Genomic DNA, 14,747 nt, shown 5'->3' with positions numbered 1-14,747 from the left:
TTTGTAGTTCTTAATAAATTAAACACGTAGCCATATGATTATCTCGCATCTGTCTCTGGGACTCTTGACAACTTTGCAACACTCCCATGAACCAAATTCCTCTCAATGCCTATGAAGCTGAAGACCAACACTGAGACTGCACTAAATTAATCAAAGTAAAATTGTCATTGAAAACTTTTGGAGACAACACATTGTCTTCCCCTTCTAGTTAGACTTTCTATATATTTTTTTTTTGACTCTTAAAACTTAGTTTTCTGTTACTGTAGTTTGATTTGGTATCTCTGCTATGAGATCAAGTTTAGCATGAACTCTCCTGCTCTGCTCTGTGGAAAAGATAAAATACATTTTCAAAAATTGAGGACATTAAATATTATTTCTTCTTTAAATGCTTTCCTGTAACAGTGATATATCTTTTCTCTAGCTAATACATATAATAATCAAAAGAGCATAGTGTATTCTTTTAATTAACTTTTTTGATAATTTTGCACTTTTGCCATAATACATACAAATTCCATAAAGCCATGGTTGTTTTGTGATTGCCCCACCATTTATCATATTGATAACTGATATGTTTAGTCTTTAACCACATATATTATGTAATATCATTGTATTGTATTTATGTGCCTTCATTTGTAATTATTCTAATACTATTTTATTCTCATATTATTAATATACATTAAATGGGACTGTAAAATGTATTGTTATTTGCCATGTGTTTTAAAAATATTTTAAATGAATGTTTAACAATTTTCTATTTTCTTTTTCTCTTCTACTCTATGATTAATATTTTAAATAACATAGAAACTACTTCTCTTTATTTTGGGATAAAATCTGATCAGATAGTTGTACTTGGCAGTGAAAAAGAATGAAATATTTATGAAGTGCTATAAAATAGGACATTTTCTTTTCTACTCAGTCCCTGATATAATTTTGCAACATTCAATACAAAAACATCCAACATAAAATAAATTTACAATTAGCTATTCAGAAGTAATTAAGAAATATTACCTACTTTCTTCCAATTCTCATATTAACATGTACTTTTAAAGGTGATGTCAAGTAATTGTGTAGATAAGATGCTTGTATTACATTTATCTAAAGGTCTTTATTGTGTGGGGAAGGTAACAGATCTGGAAAGTAGGGTTGATGGAATGGGGTCTATAATTTCAAATGCTTGTTATATTCTTCATCAGTGTCTTTTAGTCACTGCTAGAAGTTGACACCAATTCCTATTTATTATTGTTCAAACCATAACTGAATGAGAAATTGTGGTCATGAAATATTAATGTAAAGTTCTAAAGGTAACAGAATGGTCTATTTTTGGTTTATCTACAAGCAAGTTTGTTTTACATAAATGGCTTTTTTACAAATTTGAAATGTGAATATATTTTATTTTTTTCCCAGTGAATACACAATACACAATTCTTTGACAATACTATTGACCAATTTTATGCCAATTTCTTTGCTGATCTAACAACATCAAATGAAACACATTAAGATTTTGGACGCTGTTTGGTGACTTAAACAAACTACAGTTTAAAAAAATCCATCTATAAAACAAAGTATAAAAAGTCTACCACGGCCACAAAATCCCTTTTCTTGCAACACTTTAAAGTCACAATAAATGCTTTTGAAATTATAAGACTAAAAAAAAAAAACTAGTAAATTGAACGTTGTTTTAAAAAATGTATGGTGTTTCATTTGAAGTACACATTATTGAGAAGCAAAACAAAAGTAACTTCACCTCTAAGATAATGTGGAAAGACATGTTGCTTTACACCAATTCTTGTCATGTATTCTATGAACAATATACAGAAGTAGATGAACAAATTAGTGAATGTTATGGTTATGCATATCTTTAATACCAGTGCACAATCACTTTCTGGTGGTGAAGATAAACCACAATTTAGAGCTCATTGGTATTGTTATTATATTGTCAATGGACAATTACATAAATTTATTGAATAGAAATTGGGAGGTGTTCCACCAAAGCACATACAAACTTTTGACTCAAATCCCATTGAAAATAAAACCCCAGAATTAAACTGTGACATAGAACACCATTAAATCGGTTTTGTTACTCAAAGCAAGTAAACTTGCAATGGTTTTACTCCCCTTGATTATATGGTATTTTACATGTTGGTTTCTATATTTTCCCTTGAACTGGGTTAAAATCCTGTGACAAAATCAGTTATTTTCACACTCCTGTACTATCTCACCTTTAAAAATCACATGGTAAATATTTGGACAAGGAATAGGGCAACTCCACCTGCATATATTGGCATACCTGAGTTTGGGCACTGATACATCTATTTTCCCAAAGGAGACTTTGCCTGTTATGAATGGAGCTGTGCTTGTGTTGGACATTACTGCATAGCAGCATTGCCTATGAGTGCTAGAGAAGATTATATTCTCTCCCACTTAGATTTCCTTTCAATGGCTTGTGCAGGCCTCTATTTAGATGCAGAAGAGTGAGCTCAATGAATTTCTAATTCCATTAATCAGTTACAAAATGATAAACTATGGTGGCTTTCATACATGTTTATATTCTTCTGCTGACATTCTGACTTATACTGATTAGCAGCTTTTTATATGTAGCAAGTTGATGAAGGTTTTTGATTTTTGATAGTGTTTCTGAAATCATTTGTATAGCCAGAGCATGTTATCTTGCCCTCTGCTAATTTGAGGGTGATATTTTTGGAGCATGATTTGACCAATCAATTCATTTAAAACTAGATTTAACAGGCAACATGGACTATTCATTCTATAAGAACACTGCAAGTGACCACAGGTCTGCTTAGACATAATCTAACATAGCAATGCCAATCAGGAAGGTATGATGCTATGTCCCACATTATTCCAAAAGTCCTCTGCATACACATATTTTATTTTTAAAGTCTTGGTTTATTTATCATCTACACCTACCAGTTACTAGGGGTCAAAGGCTATGTGTAATATGTGTAATGAGCCAAAGTTTTAGACTAAATTGGGTGATAGAGGAGCTAAAGAGAGAACACAAATGAATAAAACCTCTTAGAAACTTGTTTGCCTTTAAATAGAAAGAGGTGAAGTAGGGAACTGCATAAATAAAAATTTAAATTCCTCACACCTTAGAGTTGTGAATCAGTATGTATTCATTCTTTGCAGAAACTTTTCACTTTCCCCAGCTTCTTTTTCCCAGAGAAACCAAACTGCATTAAAATTCAGGCACTGATGGTAGAAAGTTGATACAGGGTTTAAAAAGTATGTCTCAGAATTCTTGTTCTCTTCAATGACGAAACAAACTACAGGGCACCAAGAAGTTGTTGGAGCCCATAAAGAACATTACATTCTATACTTGCCTGTGCTGATGCAGTCTCAGGGAATAAAATAGATGGAAACATTTAATTATGTCATCCTTTGCTATAACAGCATGACATAAATTGGTGACTGAGCCAATAATTCATGGAGTGTGAATTGTCATTCAAAGGGGTCCCATATTTTAGAGCTGATCCTGATGATGACACTGAATATTTTTAGAAGTGCCAACTATTGAATACATTATGGGAAAAATATGAGAAAGTATAGACAGAAATAGAATTTAAGATTGTGTAGGAAGCACATGGGAAAATGTCACAAGTGGGAATTTCAGGAAGGTACTTTTCTACTTGACTGACTATACATGTACAGTAGCTAACATATATTTCAAAGTCACATTTATTTTGAGTATACATGACTGATGTTCAGGAACTTCTTGTTCTCAAAGTCGTGAAAACAAATGAGGCAGGACACTGTTATTAATGTCCACTTACAAGGTTTGGTTTTATTTAAAAAGTGTATAAACATGCATTTTTATCCTTTTTAGTTTTTCTTTTCAATTTACTCATTCAAAAAGGGTCAAACTTATTTTAGCTGGTAGCCAATTTCTGAGAATGTACCATAAAATATTTATTCCAATAAACCTACTTACTGTGAACTGAACATACTCTGAGCACTGCTTTTTAAGCACTTACAATTTGGCTATACATCTGGTGGCATCAACTTCACTTCTTAATCAAGTAAAACACAAAATTGTATATAGATTGCATTTTTTAAAAAGTAATGAATTTAAGTGATGCAGCTCTATCCTCTAGTGTGTACTGTACATGTATTAGAAAGATGAAATAAGATATTGCAATAGAGTTTATATTTGGAATCAGCCAGAGTATGCCCTAATAAAAATTGCTTCTTTAACTATTTGCTAGATATTCTAGAGTTCATTTTGTTAGTTTCCTTGGGGAACTTCATATTATATCCTGACTTAATGAATCAGAGAGATTAATTATGATAATTCAGAAAATGCTTCTTTAAAAATTGTAATATAAATACAGCTCTTGTGAAACACTTTAATTTCCTTTTGCTTCTTGCAAGTCTCAGATGGGTCAATTACAATGACAGGTAAAGTTGATTCTAAATAAAACTTTAATTTCTTTTTTTTTTTAGCAAGTTTAGTACAACTTTGCTACCTGTATATTTTAATGCATATTCAGTCTTAAGATTTAAGCTTCCTTCTTTTGACCCCTGTTTTTGTCTACAGTAAAAGCCACCTTTTTGCTTTTTTTTTTATTGACTCAGTCCCTGATATTCAAAGAAGACTTTGCCAACACCATTGTTCCTTTGCATCTTCCTATTTCTACACCCCAACTGAAAACCATCTAACATGATTGGTTACAACCAGCATTATCCAACCTAGCTTACAGTACAGAAACTCCCTTCACATTCAGTCTTTTTCTTCATGTCATGAGGAGTAGAGATTTGTGCTTATCACCAAATAAAATTGCAGTGCAAAATTTAAACATAAAAGTTACACAATTAAAAGTTAATATATGGCACCACAGCCTATTAATTCACATATAGTACAACAGACCAATAAGAACAGACAATAATATGAACAGGGCTAAAAAGAGTGAGCTTGCATAGCAATGCAAAAGAAATTATATACAGAGGAAAATCCTTTTCTTCCTGGAGGGCGAGTTTTGTTTTCTTTCTTTTTTATATACTCCTGACAAGAAAGAGTTAAGGTGGGTGGTGTACTTAAGAGAAGAACACAAGTAAAATATCTGTGGGATATGTGTGGCTGTGTGTCTTTACATTGCATTTACAGTTCTTTTAATAGTACATAAATAAAGAAATTGTTCATTGCACTGTTTAGTGTCATCACTTCCATGAGTTCGGACCTGATGGTCCTTCAGAGCAGCTTTGTATGTCTCTTCTCAGTTACTCTAAAAAAAATAAAAAAAAAAATCAGAAATAAAGTTGACATTTAAATTATTTAAGTTTAGTGTTCTTCTATCCTAACCAGCATAACAAAAGGCAAAGCAACCAAATAATAAGTGAAAATAAGGTCATCAGGAAGATTTTGTGAGTTTGTGAATTTAAGTAATTTTACTTGGAGATGAACAGAAAAAAAAACAACACTATAGCATTTGGAAATTTAAAATCTAAGTAGAGTTATTTTTGCACCCCTTCTGAGTCTGTCAGTATTTCAACATAAATGTGAAAGAAAAATCCAGGTAGCTATTGATCAAATTACAATTATAAACAAATCTTAATAATCATTAGATTACCAAAAGCCAAGAACGATGACAACTAAGATCAACAAAGAACTTTACAGTTTTGAAATTATTTTTTCTTTTCATTATTTCATGGAGTCCTCCAGCCTGTGATGTGTAGATGGTAATACTACTTTTTAAATGAGCAAACAGAGAGATTAGGAAGGTAGTTTACTTTCTCATGTCCCATAACCAGTTAAGTGGTTGAGAATATTAGAACCCAGGGCTATTTTCTCAGCAGTGCTTTTAAACAGAATTTGAAGAAGCAATTGAAAATATTCAGCAAATAATTTGAAGAATGAAAAACTGAATTGGTAACTTTCCTGATGCAATTAACACAAGGAGAACAATGTGACATTAACTTTCTCTATTACCTAGTATTTTCTATTTAGAAAATAGATTGGTTATATTAACAACCTATGCCAGTTCTTTATTTATAAATAGATATCTATTTATAAGATATTATACTAATAAAAATATTTCAAGTTAACTAAAAATCAAAGATCAACTCTTCAAAGTTAACTATTCAGATTTAAAAATTAAATAAATGAAGAGCAACTAGAGAATGAAGAATTCCTTAGGTGGTTCTTTAAAACTACAAAAAGGTTAATATGTTTGTCTTTTGTTATTGTGCTCTGTTAAAAAGGCACAGAAATCTACAAAGTGGACTATATTTAAATTAATTTAATGATATTTAAGTATTAAGACTAATTGCCTAAATTAAAATAATTTTTCCATAGCATAAATCAAACTTGAAATAGCAGAAATGTTTGTTTCATGGATTGTTATAAGTAAATAGCCATGTTATGACCAAACTTGTTCAAAATTGTAATTGATTTTTTTCTCCTAGTAGCGCAGGCTTTTTATTATTCTGAAATTTAATATGGCAATGTTATTAGCCCAATATTCTTTCTGAATTACAGTAGCCTTTTAAATGACCTAAAGCACTTACATAATTCACCTGTAAACTGTCCTTGACTATTTGAGCCCATATATCCTATGTCAAGAAGGTCGTTGGCATTGCGCTGGTGGCCTCCCCTTACTACCTCAGCTTTCCTAGGTCCAGTGGATCCTTTAGAAGAAGCTGTTCCTGATGAGCTGTGGCCGCCTGGAGATGGGAAACTGGGCTTGCTATAGGGCACCAAGGCCTCCTCTGAAAAAGAAAAAAACACAAAGGGCTAAGTTAAACAGAAACATGGGGCAAAACACAAACTTAACTCTTAGATATTAAGCTCAGAATGGGCTATTTTACCATTTGATTCTTTAGTGAAATTAAAATTATGAGGTTTAATAAGGCCTAGATATTAAAGGAATTTCCATGTGCAAGCAACATTTCCTATAATAGGAACTGAAGCAGGATTAAATTAAAATAGATCTTGGGATAAGTATACAATGTTATACATTATTTGCAAAAGTTAAATTCATTATAAAAGAGAGCTGCATACAATGAACCATAGTTTGCTTAATAAAAGCATATCTGAGCATAATTTCTAACTTTCAATGAGGCTCCAATTTAATTTTCCCATTAAGATTGAAGGAACATGTTTTTTGTTTTAGTTGACATTATGGCAACATTTTCTCAATTGATTTAGATAAAGAACTATATATTAGTTAACTGAATAAGTTAATTAAATCCTTAAATTTCTGTTGTTTCTTGGGTTGGAAATACATTATTTGAAAGGCTTGTATTTCCTTAAAGGAAAAAAAGAAACTTGCACATATTAATAAATAAGGTGCTAATATTCTTCTGATGTACAGTCTTTCTACATGTAACTCAAGATGTGTATTATTAAATAATTACTTAATACTTTGAAATTTTTTTCTTTCTCTCTTTATTCTCTTGGCTCCTTCTTTTCCTTTCTACTCCAGCCCCTCTGTTTTTCCCTTTCTTCCCAGGTATGGGCTAATATTGAGTAATGCTGACGAAATTTACTATTTCTCTCTTTAGATTGTCTTTAATGCAAAGAATCATATGGTTTTTCTCTCACAGACTGAACAGTGTAACCTTCCTAAACCTTTCACTATACCTAGATATTAAAATTGTTATCTTTTGGCCCTTGTGCAAATTACATTTTCCAAAAACTTGAGCACTAATTTGTGACAAAATGTAATTATGGAAAATGCATGGGGATAGGTTATATCTAGAAAAGAGTAAGTCCAAATGAATGAATGAATACAAAAAATTTTAAAAAGTTGTATGTATGTGTATGTGTGTGTTTTAATACTCAATGAATCTTGATGTGAGTTGTCCCAGAAAATGCATTTGTATAACAGCCCCCTCCCCGAAAAAAAATCCAACTACAAACCACGAAATTTATTTTGTGACATTTTCAGGAATCTTGATTTATAAGCAAGAGCATTTCACATTCAAGAGTTAACAATTAACTAAATTTAATCAGTTGGAGAAAATGAAAACCCAGGTTAACCTTATCTAATGTGAAGATTCTGTGATTGGGCAATTATTTATAACTTTGTAATTTCAATTAATTCATCTATTTGACTGATGTGAGTTCTTTCAAATGACTGGTTACCTCAGTCAAAATGAACAAACTAGTTCAAGGCAGATATTAAACTGACATCAAAGATAAAATTTAGTGGTCTTAAAAATACTCAATATAAACATTAAAGTGAAAAAATCAAATTGTCTCTTGATTTTTTGTAGATGAAGCTTGGAGGTCTAGTGGGCTCATAGATAGCTTATGAGAGGAAAATTTCCTTCAATTTGGAAAACAAAACTTTTAAGTAAAGAACCAACAATGTTTTAAATAAAAGTTATAAAAACATTAAAAAAAAAGACTGTATGGAGAGATTAATGTAAGGAACAATCCCCACTGGAATTAGCCTTAAGGCATGTGCTGGTGAGCTCTGCTAAGGAATTCTAACTTCAATTACTGATTTAAGGCAAATGTATTTCAGATGCCCTTAAACAACTGCCATTTCTAAAATACCTGGTAGAAAAAAAAATTGGTAACAGTCCACACTTTCTTGGGACTATGCAGAACACACCTGATCCGACACCTTGTTTGTGTGGGGCTTTCCGTATATCTTCTTGGCGTTCTGTGGAGTTTATCCATTCCTGGGTTTGTCGCTGCCACTCTAGGGAGGTTCTAGCTGGACAATCCAATGAGCTCTTTGTGTCTTCTAAGTTGGATGCATGTTGTCTCTCTAGAGAGTTTCCTTTTCTCTCTGCTGAGTTTTCCACGTTACCAGCATGCTGGCTCGGGCCTATTTGCTGCCTTAAACCCTGACCTGGCGGGGGATCTGGTGGTGGTGGAAGATCTAAAAATTTTGAATAATGTTTAGAATGGACTAATATTTAATGAAAAATACAGGTTTTAGTTCAAGTTGAAGAAAACCTTTGCCCTCATTCAGGTATCACCCATGCAAAATAAATTTGGGGAAAATAAAAGTCAATTATTAATATCCAAAATGCATATTATTGATATCCCTGCTATCTTTTGGCAACAGCATCATTGAAATAAAATTAATGGGTTTTCTTCAACTGTTAAACTTGTAAAGTGTTTTCAATTGTACAATGAAGCTATTATTCAAGGTGTAAAGGGTAGTTAATGGTTTATATTCAATCCATTGTCCAACCCTCCCTCCCCAAAGTAGAAATACCATGACACAAAATAAGATCACTACAAATTCTAGAAACTGTGCTACAAAAGGCCCCAAGAAGAACAAAAGCTCTTCTGCCAATCTCTATAGGAAATGTCACCCTCGGGAAATTAAGAACTATATGTTGTATCATATGTAACATATGGCTGCCTTTACCCATGTATGTGGCACAGTTAGCCACAGTCAAAGGGTTAGGCTAATGTTTATTAAATGCAATTAACATTCTGCCTGACAACCAATTCTGGCTGTTCGTTTCATGAGTTAGCTAATGAGTTACAACTAATATATTATAATCTTCCAATGTATTAATTTTAATAAGCAATAACAAATGTTCAGAGTACAGATTGAATATGCTTTATGGTGCTAGATTAGACAACGCATCATGGGAATTGGAGATGTAGTAGAATAGATAATTTTTCAGAAAAGCTTTTTAAAAAATATCAGATATGAAAAAATCAGAAGTTCAAGTATGAACTTATTCATTTTCCTTTTACTAACTCTTCAGATAATGATACATTTATATGTTTAATGTTTTAAATTGTGAAATCATAATCTTTTCTTTTACCTTTAAGTATATACTAGTTCTGAATTACTGAAAATTTTGAAATCTTCTGTACATAAATTTGGACTGTTTTCTTCCAATTTTTCTTGCATGCTATTGCAAACTTCTTTTTTCAACATTAGGGTGTTCGTAACATCATTATTTGTTCATAAAACAAATATTATATATAATATACATTTATTTCATTAATAGATGATAATATGCATAAAATAGGCAATTATTTGCCATGCCATTTTTCTAAAAGTGTTCTTTTGTTTCTAATCATATTCTCTTTGTGAAATTTAGAAGAGAAAAGTATAAATTTCTTGTGTACAAAAGATAGCTTCCTTATTGGAAGGCTAAGCTACTCCTTTTAAAAATTTTCTTTCAAGAGCAAAATAATACTATCCTCCATTGAACTGATACTGATGGTCTCCAGAGCATCTGCTCTGAGAGTTCCTAAGTTGGATCAACATTCTCAGTTCTTATGTATGTCCTTATTAAGATTACGAATTGCTAATTATTGAAGGGAACAAGGTCTCTGGGAAAATAAAGTTGCATTTGGAACATGTCTTCCAAAAGAAAGAACTAATCTAATACTGAGATATCTGTTTGTTGGATAATCCAATGAGTTTGGTGTGTCCTTCATATTCAATAGTACTGACTTCCTTCACTATACATTATTATAAATGCAAATTAATTATTTCATTGAGTCATTGAACTTAGACTGCCAGTGAGGAGAAATTATTTTATTTGCTTCCAAAATAACCTATATTGTCATTGATTTTTATCCTCCATCAGAGCAGCTTTCTTTTTAAAATGGCCAAAATGGCATTTGCTTATGCTAGCTAAAATTCTGATTAGTATTATATTTAATTTAACCTAAAATTATATAGCTTCATAATTAAGTAATATCCTTGAGGGTTATATATTTCTAAGAAGAAAAGACATTGCATGCACATTGAAATAAACAAATTGGAAAAAGACATGGGATTAAGAATGGTTATAGAAAACTAAAAGTATATAATCAAATACATTTACTTAAATTAAATTTATTATTCATTTCTATGTTGATTCATTTCAATAAATCAATTCACTACAGAGTCTCTTACTAGTCTACTGAGGATTAGTTATTATCCGGCACACAACAGTCCAATGACATAGGTGCCATTATTATTTCATCTTTTTAGGTAAGAAGATGGAGGCACAAAGAATTAAAAATCTCTACCTGGATCTCTCCTATCATGAACTTCAGACTCACTGGACAGTTCCACTTAGATGTTTAGATTGCTGCTCAAATTTCACATATTAAAACTGAGCTTCAGATTATCCTCTATATAATATGCTACCTCTGTGGTATTCCTCCTCTCAGTTAGTGGCAATTCCATTCTAAAAGTTGGCCAAAACTTTGGAATAATTTTTGATTATTAAACAGCCTCTGTTTAATTTCATTAACAAATCCTGTTAACTCCAGCTCTAGAATCCAACCTTTCTGATCATTTCCACTGATTCTACCTTGGTATGAACTACCATCATCTATTCCCTATGTTGCCTTCACAATCTATTACAAGATCTTTGTTTACACTTTTGCCCCAATTTGTGTATCAGAATACAACAGCTAGAATTACTTATTTTTTTACAAAAACATAAATAAGATCATGTCACTCCTCTGCCTTAAACATACACACAAGTGTGTGCACGCACACACATGTACAAACACATACACATACACACCCCTCCAGTGGTTGCCCATTCAAAGTAAGAGCCAATGTAATCACAATAGCTTAAAGGTCCTACAAACATTGTCCCTTGTTTGCTTGTCTGACTTCATATTCCATTTTGTTACTCTCTCTGCTCCAGTCCTACTATTCCCTTTCTTTTTATCAAATAAGCCCCAGGCTTTCCTTTGCTGTTCTCGTATCCTGGAATGACCTTTCTTCAGACATCAGCATTGTTCTTTCACTTACATTCTTCCAAAATTTTCTCAAATGTCACTTTCTTGTTGAGGCCTTCCCTGAGCACCCTACATAAAAATATTTCCTCCCTATACCTATACTTCTCAACTTCCTTCCCTTTCTTTTTTCCCCATAGCATTTATCATCATCTTACTTACATTTTCATTTATGTATTTATGTTGGTCTTTATCTTCCCCCACTAGAATGTAAGAGGGCAGGGAATTTTGGTTCCCATTGTCTATCATATGATATATGTTTAATAAATATTTGAATGAATAGATTAATGAATACATAAGTTTGCTCAAAGGTCAAAGCTAGCATGTGGCAGAGCTGGGGAAGAGCCCTTTCTATGAAGAGGATACAAAGAACTAAGACAAGGGAGGACAGACTGAAAAGAAATTATTTAGAGAAACAAGTCAGTAGGTAGAGATCTGCCTTCTTTGTTCAGCATTGATCAGTGCATTGGCTTCAAAGGGTATTCTTTGACTTACTTTGCAAGCAGAATAGAAGATGTAGATTCAGCAGTGCCTGCTTAGGGAAGACCATATAAGGGAGAAGAGTGCTCTTTAAAATGCGTGTGTGTACCCCCATTATATTCTCAATTTTTTTTTTAAAAAAAAACATAATACAAAAAAAATAAAATAAAAGTGTGTGTGTTTGCATAGCCTTTGGGATAGTGACTGACATTTCCCACAGTTCCCAATTTCTCTTACTTATAATAGGGAAGATTACTTTCCTGCCCCAATAGTTGGTATGACACCATCCAACAGAGTTCTTGACAATAAAATATGAGAAATGATGTGCCACTTGCCATTAGAATCTCCCAGTGACCAGTCATGTTCTGTCTTCTCACTCAAAAACCATAAAGGTCTAATCCAGAAAATGATGGTATCTCAATACTGAAAAGGCCTACATCCTTACATTACTGTTTATAAGAGAAGAAAACACTATTGTAAAATCTATAATGCAAAAGTTTTATTGCAAAATGTCCATACACTAAATGCTAAGCAGAAATCTCCCCAAAAAGAACTAGTTGATTTTTATACAAAAATGTTATGAAAGTATTCCTGACATATGGATTCATACCATATAAATTCTATGGCATACGATTTGCTGTATTATAACAATGTTCTTAAGGATAATCTGCAGAATGCCATCCAAAATAAATGTCTTCACACTGTATCATAATTAAAATGCCTTTGGATCAAACACTTGTGAAGACATGTGAGCTGAAATTTCCTTTGCAATATCACTACTTCCAAAATATATGGTTTACTAATAGCACATAATCCATAACTCCTTCTTTGAATGCTGGAACATTTGAAAATTTAGGAACCTATCTGTTTTTAGAAAGATAAGCAATATATGGATCATGCTTTAACCTAGGAGGTAGCTTGCAATAAATGAACACTCCAAAGAAGCTTGCAAGAAAAGTGTTCTGGGAAGAGAAAGATCTCTTTTTTGTTGTCTTTCACATATTTGGGATATGATCTTCAAACATTTTTGAAAAATCACAGAAAAATATATATCTAGATTTTTTTCTCTGCCCACAATATTCAGAGCAGGAAGATATATAAAATTATTTATTCTTAGATGTATAAATAACCTACCAGTGAGAGTAGTCCTCTTTATTTAGAGAAAATAAGATCAACACTACAAACTGCTTTAAGTGCTCAACTAATCTTCAGAACATCTGAGGCAGAAAGGCAGTGGTGAGCATTTTTGTTCACCATGGGATATTTATTTATAGAGAATCAAGATCTTGATTGTACCCTTAACCTTCATATTCTATAGAAACACTTCCCAATGAAAACAAAGTTAGCAGAAAAGATAAGTAAACCTGGAAGCTTTTAGAAAAAGTATGCTTGACTTTTTAAGTTTTCTTGGCATTGTAAGATGACCAAAGAAAGCACAAAGGCGGCTGCCAGACAGGTACCCATTCCCCCAAAGTAATAAAGAATAAATGCATTTCCTCTTTTCCAACTAAGCTTCATTCTGTCTTATAATGATTAGTGTAAGTGTGCTAGGGACTAGGGCGTAGCTTCTCCAAGTTGGATGTGCATTAGATTAATTTGTAGAGCTTCAAAAAATACTCATAACTGAGTTTCACCCCTGAACAATTAAATCAAAATCTCTAGGGTATATTTTAAGAGCTCCCAAGAAAGTTCTAATGTGCAATTTGCCTAAGTTCATCCTTTTGGTGCTCAGTATTAATAGAACTATCTTATGATAAAGTTTGTGTGCTTGTGGGGGATAATGTCAAGAAGGGGCAAGGAATTTACCTCTGAGTCTGACATTATACTAGCCACTTTAAATTTATTATGTTATGTGTCCTTAGAATAAAACTCAAGGATAAATATGTTTATTCATACTTTAAAAGATAGAGAATTAAGTTGAAAATATGGGAAATAGACCATGCTATGTAGAGCTCATGAAATACTCATAATTGAACATGGACATCTTCTAGTAATATTATATTTCCTGAAACTAGCAATGTTTAAGCAAATAGTCAAAGACTGGATGTTGTATATAAATAAAATGATTGAAATAGATCAGCATAGTGTGACCCATGGCCAAATTCAGCCGCTGCCTGTTTTGTCAATAATGTTTTATTGAAAATTGGTCACACTCATTCTTTTACTTTTTCTATAGCTCAACTCATGCAACAGTGGCAATGTTGAGTAGTTGTGATGGAGACCTTTTGCTGCCCAAAGTCAAAAATATGTACTATGAATCATTGTGTACCCCCAAAATACATATGTTGAAATCCAAACCCTGTAATGTGATGATGGTATTGGGAGGTGTAGCCTTTGGGAGGTGGTTAGGTCACAATGGTGGAGTATTCATGAATGAGATCAGTGCCCTTATGAAACACATCCCAAAGAGATTCCAGCCCCTTCCACCATGTGAGGACACAATGAGGAGGCACCATCTATGAACCAGAAAGTGGGCCCTCACCAGACACCAAATCTTCCAATGACACGATCTTGGACTTTGCAGACTCCAGAACTGTGAGAAATAAATTTCTGTTGTTTATAAGCTGCCTGGGATACGATATAG

The 14,747-nt window shown here is 32.5% G+C and overlaps 1 protein-coding gene across 24 annotated transcripts in view; it reads right to left on the bottom strand.

The window, feature by feature from the left end:
- Window positions 1-1,370: 1,370 nt before the first annotated feature.
- ROBO2 (roundabout guidance receptor 2) overlaps window positions 1,371-14,747 on the bottom strand; it is a 1,642,423-nt gene continuing 1,629,046 nt past the window's right edge. For 12 of the 24 annotated variants that reach the window (XM_069475028.1, XM_069475034.1, XM_069475036.1 and 9 more), the window contains 2 exons: window positions 6,523-6,723; window positions 1,371-5,240 (listed from right to left, as the gene is read on the bottom strand). In XM_069475028.1, the coding sequence (XP_069331129.1) occupies window positions 5,239-5,240; window positions 6,523-6,723 (203 nt within the window). In that variant the 3' untranslated portion in view covers window positions 1,371-5,238. Of the gene's footprint in view, window positions 5,241-6,522; window positions 6,724-8,576; window positions 8,850-14,747 lie in introns of all 24 variants that reach the window. The other 12 variants (XM_069475019.1, XM_069475021.1, XM_069475020.1 and 9 more) reach the window with 2 other exon arrangements.

This window comes from Eulemur rufifrons, chromosome 7 (genome assembly GCF_041146395.1).
Source record: "Eulemur rufifrons isolate Redbay chromosome 7, OSU_ERuf_1, whole genome shotgun sequence".
In the NCBI taxonomy this organism is placed as follows: domain Eukaryota; kingdom Metazoa; phylum Chordata; class Mammalia; order Primates; family Lemuridae; genus Eulemur; species Eulemur rufifrons.
Note: the sequence above shows the minus strand (reverse complement) of the source record. Positions and strands in the feature narration are given on the sequence as shown.